The 10,698-nt window shown below is 46.8% G+C and overlaps 1 protein-coding gene across 3 annotated transcripts; it reads left to right on the forward strand.

The window, feature by feature from the left end:
* The first annotated feature begins 3,575 nt into the window (after nt 1-3,575).
* On the forward strand, nt 3,576-10,698 carry LOC129327161 (putative nuclease HARBI1). 3 transcript variants are annotated; one of them, XR_008596777.1, is made up of 4 exons: nt 3,576-5,102; nt 6,177-6,885; nt 7,152-7,257; nt 10,542-10,698. XR_008596777.1 is itself a non-coding variant. In XM_054975641.1 (3 exons), exons 1-2 carry the CDS (start codon nt 4,461-4,463, stop codon nt 6,876-6,878), a joined length of 1,344 nt encoding a protein of 447 aa, XP_054831616.1. In that variant the 5' UTR covers nt 3,576-4,460; the 3' UTR covers nt 6,879-6,885; nt 7,152-7,384. The 3 variants fall into 3 exon arrangements, 1 of the variants encoding a protein (XP_054831616.1); XR_008596778.1 differs by having other exon boundaries at nt 7,152-7,214; XM_054975641.1 differs by lacking the exon at nt 10,542-10,698 and having other exon boundaries at nt 7,152-7,384.

Here is a 10,698-nt window from a genome sequence, read left to right on the forward strand (position 1 = left end):
TACCATGCTGCCTTCCCTCCTGTGAGGCAGGTTAGAGAGAGAATTATTCACTTGAGATTAGCCAGTGACCTTCATAGCTGAGTGGAGATTTGAATCCTGATCCTCCTCCAAGATTCTGACCACCACACTACACATATAGCACAATAGGCTATACCTATACAATAGGCTATACTCCTCTACCTAATCTGGTTTACACACACTGTAGCTGGTTTCTGAATTTGGAAGGTAACACCTGTACCACATTTGAGATAACATTTTGAAAGGGAATTTCTGTCCTACTGAAGAGGGACAAGGAATAGGGAAGGCGGGTATCACAATGTAGCCCTGAGCTTTTGGGCCTTTGAGATGGTGACAGCATTGCAAAAGGGCACCTTTAAGAGGCGGAAACCGATCACAAAATGGCTGCCATGAGCAGGGCCATTACAAAATGTTGGGAAGTTCCAAGCCAAGAATCCTCCTGTGATGGAGACAGCTGTTTCTGAATGGGCCAGTGTAGTGCACTGGCTAGAGTGGTGGACTAGGATCTGGGCAACCCAGGCTTGGTTCCCTGCTCTGCCATGGTGCTTGGCTGGGTAACCTCAAGTCCGTCATAAAGTCTCAACCCCACCTACCTCAGAGGGTTTCTTGAAGAAGAAAATGGAGAGAATTATGTAAGCTGCTTTGGGTCCCCATTGAGGAGAAGGGTAGGGTATAAATGAAGTAAAATAAATAAAAATAATTACATAGAAGCTGTAGCCATTTGAAATGCGCTGCATGTATCAAGGAAGGGAAGCTAGAAACTCCCAGCACAGCCTACCTTATACCAAGGTTCACTGGGGCTGCTGTCTCCACCCAACTGTGGGGAAGAGCATGCATAATCTGGTGGTCCTTTAAACAAAACTGGCAATGAGAGAAAAGCCTCACAGTTGCCCTGGTTGCTGCCACCAGTCCCTTTGTCTATCCCTAGGGACTGGAGGACAAATCTCCAAGACTATCAGGGAATTAAAACATAAGGTCTACCTTGCAAGGTTGGCTTGCAAGCAGAATTCTTGGAACAAAGTTTACTTAGTAGGTGGTCCTGTATTAACATTGTGCTGTACTGGCCTCCGCCAATACAGCACAGTGGTAATGGATGCACAATGGCAGGTTCCTCTGTGATTTCCCTGCTTCAGTCCACTGGCAGTGACCATTCTTTCCTCCTTCCTGCCAATGGCATTTTCAGTTTTTAAAAAATCGGCAGCTGATTATTGTTCAATCATTATAATGTTATAAGAGTCTGTATATCAGGTTTTCTGAATTCTAGGCTTTAAAATATCTCTAGCTTTTTTGTTGCAGATATGCCTTTCCCCTTATATCTCCACAACGAAAGGGGCTAGATACTTCTGTTAAAAAACTGAAGCTGAGAAATCAGAGAACATGATATACAGATTGTTATATCAATATAACAATATTCAATTACTGATTTTTAAAAGCCTCCCTTGCGGCAGGAGGAGGAAATGACTGCTACAGGGGCAGGTAGCTACCCTTTGGTTGGGACCTGGAAAATCCAAATTTTTCCATCCACACAGCAGCCTTACAGGTTCTGCTATGACCATTCCGAAAGCTTCATAGAAAGTTTCATAGGAAACTTTCATAGAAAAGCAGGTTTGGAAAAGAACAAAAGAAGCAGACCCCACACCCTTCAAACACTTCCCCATAGCACTGAACCTGGGGCAAATCACCCATGAAAGTTAGCCTCCCTCCCAAAAAAACCCTGAATAATCTTGGCTGGGGAGGAAGGAAGCAAACTCCACAATGCACAGGCTCGAATTCATATGTCTCAAATAACCAAATTAATTTTCAACTGAGATTCTTCATATAAAGAAAGCAGGGTGGAGAAACAAAACTGGCAAGAACTCCAGGACCCAGAATGGTCAGTCCAAGTGCCTACTTTTTAAAAAAAACAGAGCCCGCGAAAATATTGCTCTCAGGGAATCTAAAAGGGAGCTACAGCATTCATGACAGGGCAAGACCACTGGAAAAACGTGGCGATGGGGTGTGTCTCCGGCCTCCAGAAGTTGTGGCACTGCCCTTCACGAGCCTTAAAATAGTCCCTCCGCACCTCTTCCTTCACCATCCCAGGGTGATACATTCCCTCTTTTCTGCCGCTGCTCCCCCATAGCAAACCAAACAGCTTCCCCCTCACCCCCTAGTTGCAACTCCAGTGACCTCCACCTTCCCTTTCCAGAGCGTTGTTTTCCCAAGTCCACGACCAATTATTATTGACTTTGTTTTTGTGATTTTAATCTATCTTTTAATGTTGTTAGCCGCCCTCAGCCCATCTGTGGGGAGGGCGGAGTTTAAATCGAATAAAATAAACAAATAATAAATATTGTTTACAATTTCTTACAATAGCGTAACGTGTTTATGAATTGGATGTGCTCTCTGTATGCGTATTGTATTGCTGTTAGGTTATTGACATTTTAGTGTTTATTGAATGTGTATCTATTGATTGCTGTAGTTATTTATGAATTAGCACCATGCACTTTCTATGTTATTGAATTGCGATTGAAGACTGAATTTGGCACGGTGCACTTCAATGCTCTAAACGCTTGTGAATTGTCCGGTTCCTCCGCGGAAGGTCTGTGATCTTCCTTGTTGTTTGTTTCCCCGAAGGCCTGACGCCGAGATTCCCAGTACGGGGTCAGCCCTTCTTCTGGCCCCAGCTCAACAGGGTGTGGGATAATCTTCTCCAGGATGGACGCCACTCGGCGCTTCTCGTGCTCCGTCAAAGGCCACTGGTTCATTTGAGCCGGTGCATTGCGCTCCTCCCTCTCCAAAAAAAGGCACTACTCAAGCGCAGATGCATTCCCTCGCCCCTTCTGTGGCTGCCCCTTTTACTTTGAAACTGGCGGCTACCCCCTGCGCACACCCAACAGCCGCTCATTGGAGAGAGCGGGTAAAGAGAGATTGCAAGGAAGACGAAGGCAAAACGGTGCAGGAAGCGTATCCATTATCGTCTTCCCCCATCTCCCATTCCCTCGTGTGTAGCCTCTCTAAGAGCCCGATCTCTCTGGCCAAGGGAAACCTATGGACAAAAATTGGCGTGCTTGGAGCTTATCAGCTGCCTTCTTCCCCCACTGCAATCCTTCCTTCGTGCCCTGGCGCTGCTTTTGCGCAGTGAAGAAGGGAGCTGGGCACATCTGCTGCGATTCGGACGTCTCCAGATGCACCAAGAGGAAAGGATCCTGGACGCATAGTTGAGTTCTTAATTAGGAGAAGCCAAAGCATTGGGGGATTTTGAGAAGAGGGGAAAAAAGACGATTTAAAGTGGCGGGGCGAGGCGAAGAGGCTTTAGAAAACATGGCACCTTCCTAAGGGTATACATTTGGATCGCCCGCTCGAAAAAGGACTTAACTTCGCGCAACATACGGAACTCGCGGCCACAAGGTGTGACGGTCAATTAGCGGGCGTGGGTCAAAGGTGGCAAGGAAACGTCGTGGGGCATTTGCTTAGCGAGATAGCAAAAGAGAATCTCTGTTCAGAGGCAGTCTATCTCTAAATGCCGGGGGGGGGGGGCGGGGGGGCAGACAGCAAGGGAACGTGGTTGTTTTTTTGGCTGCATCAAAACAGCGACGATTCTCTGTATGGTTTTCAGCACTGTTGTGGATGCAAAGGCGTGCATGTTGTAGGATTGCCAGCTCTGCATAGGGAAACTCCTGGAGACTTGGGGAAAGAGCCTGGAGAGGGTGCGCTTTGGGGAGGGGTGAGACCTTAGCAGGGTATAATGCCATGGAGTCCACCCTCCAAAGCTGCCCTTTTCTCCAGGGGAACTGATCTTTGTGGTCTGGAAATTAATTGTAATTCTGGGAGATATCTACATCCCACCTGGAGGTTGGCAACCCTATGTTGCCGATGGGGTTCCTGCATGCTTAGATATTTTGTGCATTTTCTCCATTTGCCCCTGTAACTTTCCCCTTCCACACATGCTTTGCATCAACTTGCATTGGATATTGGGGGTGTGCTCATGACATTTCCTGTGGCTTCTCACCACACCTCTCCCCCCCCTTTTGATTCACACATGGGTATAATGCAATAGCAAAAAGAGCACTATTCTTTATTTATATCCCTTTTTTCCATTGTGGGGACCCAGAGTGGCTCATTACATTGTTCTTCCTTCCTCTGCTTTATCCTTGCAAAAGCAACTCTAAGGCAGGAGAGGGTGAGAGATTGTAATGGGCCCAAGATCACCTGGCAAACTTGCATGGCAGAGCGGGGATTTGAACCTGGATCTCCCAGGCCCCAAACCACCACTTTATCTACTACGCCATGCCAGCTGAATGTGGAGTATTCCTCAGCTTTAAGCACTGCCCACCATTTCCTTTTTATCCAGTACATGGGGAAATCATTGCTCTGTGTAATTTGGAATGACTGGCTGCCCATTTAATTCCTGTCTGAAACGTTTGGTTGTACCGTGAATTCCTGCAGTGTAACTTTAAAGCATGGCTGGGGAAAGTACCAGCAGCCAAACCAAGATGTCCCCCCTCCTCAGTTTCTATCGCTTGTTGTTGGATGTCTTGCTCTGTGCTCTAAGGAGCAGCTTGGACCTTTGTCTGGTGCTTCTGCGTAACCAACATGAGAGGAGAAAAAGATCTCGGGAATGGATCGCCTCTTGCCACAAGGTTCTCCACAGCAAGGGGAGAGGACAGCCCCATTGGTTGGCCAGGTTTCCCCGGAAATGCCCAACAAGGTTGCGCTGGTATGCCCTTGCTGAAGTGGGTGTACCCCGTCGCTGGTGGGTGTACCCCTGCCGCGAAGATTGGTGGGAGAAGTTTGTCACAGAAGTCTGGGATGCCGAAAAATGGATTGAAAACTTCCGCATGAGCCGAGGCACGCTCTTCAGCATCGTCGAAGTCCTCAGACCACGTATCGAGCGCCAGCGCACTGTCATGAGGGCACCGATAGCGACAGAGAAGAGGGTTGCTATCACAGTGTGGTGGCTTGCCAACAGAGAATGCTACCGCCTCGTGGGCCAGCAGTTCGGGGTTGCCCGATCCACGGTGGCAGAAATAGTTGTGGAGGTGTGCTTTGCTATGGAGCTAGACTTACTTCATAAGACAGTGTGCCTTGGAGAGGTTGATAAGGTAAGGCCATACTCGCTTCCCTGTTGGTGCTTCTGAGGGTTTTCCTAAATTCTGAGCCCCCCCCCACCATTTTTTCTACTATTAACTGCTATAGTAGTACAGCGTGCCAAAATGGCTGCGCCACATAACCAGTGGGTAATGACCAGAGACAGGGCTTTTTCAGTGTTGGCACCTTGCTTGTGGAGGACCCATCCTCTCAAGGCTTGCCTGGCACCTGACCTGCTGTCTTTTAGGCTCTATGCCAAATCTTTCCTTTCAATCCAGGCTTTTAAATAAGGTGTTTGATCTTTTAAAATTGTCTTTAAAGTCTGCTTCTAGTCATTAGGAGGATTCTTTTAGGCTGGGTTTTTAATGCTTAGTTAGTTGGTTATATATTTTAATTTTGTGAGCTGCCTTGATCTAGTCTCTGAAGAGGCTAGGTAGAAATTTTCTAAATAAATAGAATTCCTGGAAAATTTTGCTTGCCTGCCTGCCTGTCCCATTCAGAGTGTGTTTGGCATGTCCACTTACCCTTTTTTCAATCATCATCTCTACAGTTTGGTGTAGTGGTTAAGAGTGCAGGACTCTAATCTGGAGAACCGGGTTTGATTCCCCACTCCTCCACTTGAAGCCAGCTGGGTGACCGTGGGTCAGTCACAGCTCTCTCAGAGCTCTCTCTGCTCCACCCACCTCACAGGATGTTTGTTGTTGTGGGCGTAATAATAATATACTTTGTAAATGGCTCTGAGTGGGCATTAAGTTGTCCTGAAGGGTGGTATATAAATCGAATGTTGTTGTTGTTATTTTGTAAACAGAGGCACGGAGGCTTGTGGAAGGTATTCCTCTGTATGTTCTTATTTTGGTTCCTTCATCTATTCCATTAATGTGCAGGAGCACAACAAGATAGTTGTTCCATGTGCCCAGCAGTGGCATTGGTGGCATTTCTAGGACACAAGGGAACTGGCATGCTCTTTCTCCCTTTTCTGTAATCTATAAAGGACCAGGTGTGCCACAACTGATGTCAGTAGGGATGTCCCCTTTGCCTGCTGTTGCCGCTTTTGCTGTGTGACTCTTCTGTTCTCTTCTCCCTCACAGATCATGGATGGCTTTGGATGCCTTGGCTTTCCTCACTGTATTGGGGCACTCGGAGAGACCCACATCCCTGTCAGAGCACCAGTCCGACAGGCCGAGGAGTACAGGAAGCAGTTTTGCTCCATACTTCTCCAGGGGACAACGGATCACACCGGTCGCTTCATTGATGTGGCGGTCGGATGGAGCAGCCATAATCACAATGCCCACATCTTCAGGAACTCTTCCATCTATACAGCTATGAATGGAGGAGTTTTTGTGCCTGGGAACCCAACTATCACCATTGGCAACGTGCAAGTTCCACCCTTGATTGTGGCGAACAGCAGCTATCCGATACGGCGCTGGCTTATGAAGCCCTATGAGGAACACGGTGACAGGAATCAGTCCCTCTTCAACCACCGACTCAGCAAAGCCCAGAGTGTGGTTGAGTGTGCTTTCCGGCGACTCAAGGCCCGGTGGCAGTGCCTGACGGTGCTCCCAGTTGCGGAAGAGAATGCCATAGCGGTGGTGACGGCCTGTGTGATTCTGCACAACATCTGTGAGGAGAGAGGGCATGCTGTCCTCGGTGACCTGCGTGAGAGACAGGCTCTACTTTTCCCCACAAATGAAGAAACATATAAATGCAACGATGACTGTCATTCTGCGGCAGGGAACACTGTGCGGGATGCCATCTCCGCGTTTATGCAGAAATCCCTGGCTGGACCATGAACTCCAGGTTTGATATCAGCTTTGTTACTTGCTAGATTTTGCACCTGTCCCTTTAAAGGAGCTCTCCCTCTCCATATCCACTTGTGGGTCTCTGTATATAGGCAGGGACAGGGGAGGAGTGCCCCTGCCCTGGTCCATAGCTGGTGGGCTGTATGTTTCTTCTCTGCTTACAGGTTTCCACAAATGGAAGCCATGCTCCATGGGTGGAAGTCCTTCCAGTCATGGAAACATTCAGTTGCATCCAAGTCAATGTATACTTTTCTTTTCCCACAGAATGCTTGAATAAAGGCCACTGCTCTAAGGACCTGATTCACTGGTGTAGCAACAGGAAGAGTGGTAATTCATTCCATCCTGCATCTTACCAAATTCAAATAGGATGGTTTGTATATTTTGGCCAAAATCTCCTTGATGTTTTCCTGGGTTTGTGTTTAGAGAGAGCCTGTTTTGCCTTTTGCTTATCTCATTCTGAAACATGATTGATGCAGGATGCAATTGCAGCCCTAAATGATTGGTTTAAGCCACACAAGGTGACCAGGTATTATTAATACTATATATTTTTTAAATAATTGGGTAGTAGGGCTTTTTGCTAGCATGGTGTAGTAATGGGAGAGGAGGGAATGGACTGAATTTCTGCATTTACTATAGTTTAAATCTCAGGAGACCTGGCATGAAAATACATGTGGTAAACCTATTAGAATACCAGGTAATAATACTTATTCTGGACAAATACATTCGGAAGATGAGTCTATAATTTGTTAATTGGAAAGAAACTCCATTTTGTGGTGGACCCCAAAGAAGGCTGATAAATTGCTTGGGCCTCCCAGGAGCTGGAATCATCTGCAATCAGTCATCAATTCATCTTTTTGAAAATGTAGCTCTGACACATGTACCACTGAGTGTACATATTTCCTTGGTGGTGGTGTAATCATAGATTAGGAAAGGGAGGGTGTTTTTGGAATGGGGAATGCCAATTTCTACTCAGGGAGGGGCTTGTGGCTCAGGGGTAGAACCTCTGCCTTGCATGCCAGAGGCCACACGTTCAATCCCTGGCATCTCCAGTAAAACAGATCAGGCAGTGGATGAAAGACCTTTATCTGCCTGACGGTCACAGGAAACAAGATTGACCTTGATAGACAAGGGCCTGCCTCCATATAAGGGAGCTAATTGGTAGAGCAACTGACCTCTCTGGGTGTTTTTACATATTTCTGTATTATTCCTGTTGCTGTAAATGCTGAGGCATTAGCAATGGAGAATCTACACTAGGTTTCCCCAACACGGTGGTCATGGCCATTGGCCAGTGGCGCCTGCTGAGCTTTTTGGAAAGTGGGATGGGGCTTTGTAAGGCAGGGCTTGTCATTGGCTGCCTTCATTCAAATGCAAGGATTTTCTGTTAATGCAGTAGCAGCAGTAGTCACTGGAGGGTCAGGAGAACTAGTAAGCATTCAGTCTTTTTTCCCATTCCCCCTTCAGGCTTTCTTTATTTATCCTTTTCTTCCCCTGGTCTTCCCTAAGGTTCTTTTTAATCCCCTTCTGGCAATTTTTTTGCAAAAGCGTGGAAGCCATTTTGGGTTTGGCTGCACCTCCTCTGGCAGCCATTTTGGGGTGGTGCTCAGCAGTCCATCTCAAAATTTCAAAGGTGCTTGAAGGCATAGACCTGTGGTCTACACGGACTTACCCCCCCTTACTTTACTGGATTCAGCTCCCACAACCACTATTTCCTCCAAGCTGCAAGAGGGATTTTTTGCACCTTTTTTTTTTTTTAAAAAGGTAGTTAACATCTATAAAGAACCTCTTGCCGCCATCTTCTAGTACACAGCTTTCATTAAAAGAATACATTTCTTGGTGGACTTAGAAGGGGAAAGGAGCAGCTGCTTTATGGTCCTGCCCCCATTTTCCTTCTGCTTCATTTTCCTTCCCTCAGCCCCTAGTATCCACCATTTTCCCCACTGTGTCACTCAAGGGCTTCTCCCCCCCCCACACCTTTTGGCATTATAATGTTATAACAATGTATTGCAACAGGATACTAAACCCTCTGAATTCCCAGCATTCATAATAAAAAGTACATAAAATTACATAAAAAGTAGATCACGTGAAGTGATGGTATCGCTCTGCTCTGTTTAGACCTCATCTAGAATATTGTGTTCAGTTTGGGGCACCACAATTTCAGAAGGATATAGACAAGCTGGAACGTGTCCAGAGGAGGGTAACAAAGATGGTGAGGGGTCTGGAGACCAAGTCCTATGAGGAAAGGTTGAAGGAGCTCAGTATGTTTAGCCCGGAGAGGAGACGACTGAGAGGAGATAACCATCTTCAAGTACTTGAAAGGCTGCAATATAGAGGATGGCGTGGAGTTGTTTTCCACTGCCCCAGAAGGTGGGACCAGAACCAACATCTTGAAATTAAATCAAAAGAGTTTTCAGCTAAACATTAGGAAGAACTTGCAGACAGTTAGAGCAGACCCTCGGTGGAACAGGCTTCCTCGGGATGTGGTGGGCTCTCCTTTGGAGGTTTTTAAACAGAGGCTAGATGGACACCTGACAGCAATGCTGATTTTGTGAGCCTGGGCAGATTGTGAGAGGGAGGCAGGAAGTGTCACATCAGTGCTTAGTTCTCGTGGCCCCTTCTTACATGTTCAGGGTAATGCTGATTGCCACTTTGGGGTCAGGAAACAATTTCCCCCAGGCCAGTTTGGCTACAGATCATGACGGTATTTTACCATCTTCTGGGCATGGAGCAGGGGGTCATTGGGAGTGTGTGTGTGTGGGGGGGGGGAGTAGTTGTGAATTTCCTGCACTGTGAAGGGGGTTGGTCTAGATTACCTTGGTGTTTCCTTCCAACCCTACGAGTCTATGATCTCTAGCCGCTTTTTGTTGTAGAGGTCCCTCATGGCTCTTTGCCATAAAACCATAAATCTTCCATGTTCAGAGACAGTGTATCTCTAAATGCCACTTGCTGATGGGGAATGGGGGAGACTCTGGCTTCTCTGCCCTGCTCGCAGGCTTCCTGAAAACCTGGCTGGCTGCTGTGTGAAACAGGATGCTTGATTCAGTGGGCAGTTCAAAGTCCTACCCTTCTGCTGCATGTTTTAAAACCTGATTGGAATGTTTGATCAGTTGGTAACAGCCAATCATGGCCCTTGGAACAGTGCAGGTGGGGAGGGGAAAATGGAGTACAAATCAGTCTCAGACTGACTTCAACAAACTCTCACAGATTACTTTGCAAGTGGCCGTTTTTGACATTTTGACATTTTGGATTTGCATTCACCCTGAGTTGGTCAAAGGTGAGAATGATTCGAATAATAATACCCACCCCACATGTCACCGAAGGTGGGTCTGCACAGTCACCCAGTGTTCTTCATGGTGGACTGGGGATTTGAACTCAAGTCTTCCAGATCCTAACTGCTACATCACAATGATATCAAGGGAAGTTGACTGTTCTTATGTTATGGGACTTACACTTTCAGCAGTGATAGCTACTATCAGTATAAGCCAGGGTCTAAAAACAACAAGATCCAGAAAGATATGATTTTGTGGGTGGGAGGCTGTGGGATTACATATGATGATTTTGAAAAATTGAAGTGACAGGGAGAAGCGCTGCTTTCCTTCCTGTTCTCTAAAAAGTGTTCCTCAAAATCACCTATTTTCTTTCTTTCTTCCTCATTAGATGCTCCTTTGTGTTCAGACCAGGCCTCAATATGATCATAGCATTTGGGAAGGAAGATGCAGCCCAACAAGCCAGCACTGGAGGCCAGGATGGAGAAGATCTGCACGGCTACCATGTATTTCCCTTTCGTGCTCAGGTAGGTGGGCACAAAGGACAC

The sequence above is a fragment of the Eublepharis macularius genome, chromosome 4 (assembly GCF_028583425.1).
Source record: "Eublepharis macularius isolate TG4126 chromosome 4, MPM_Emac_v1.0, whole genome shotgun sequence".
In the NCBI taxonomy this organism is placed as follows: domain Eukaryota; kingdom Metazoa; phylum Chordata; class Lepidosauria; order Squamata; family Eublepharidae; genus Eublepharis; species Eublepharis macularius.

Bases quoted from the DNA above. Each gene is read 5' to 3' on its own strand.
- LOC129327161 (XM_054975641.1), top strand. From the start codon at position 4,461: ATGGCTGGGGAAAGTACCAGCAGCCAAACCAAGATGTCCCCCCTCCTC. The intron at 5,103-6,176 runs GTAAGGCCATAC...TCTCCCTCACAG, and splicing joins GCCTTGGAGAGGTTGATAAG to ATCATGGATGGCTTTGGATG.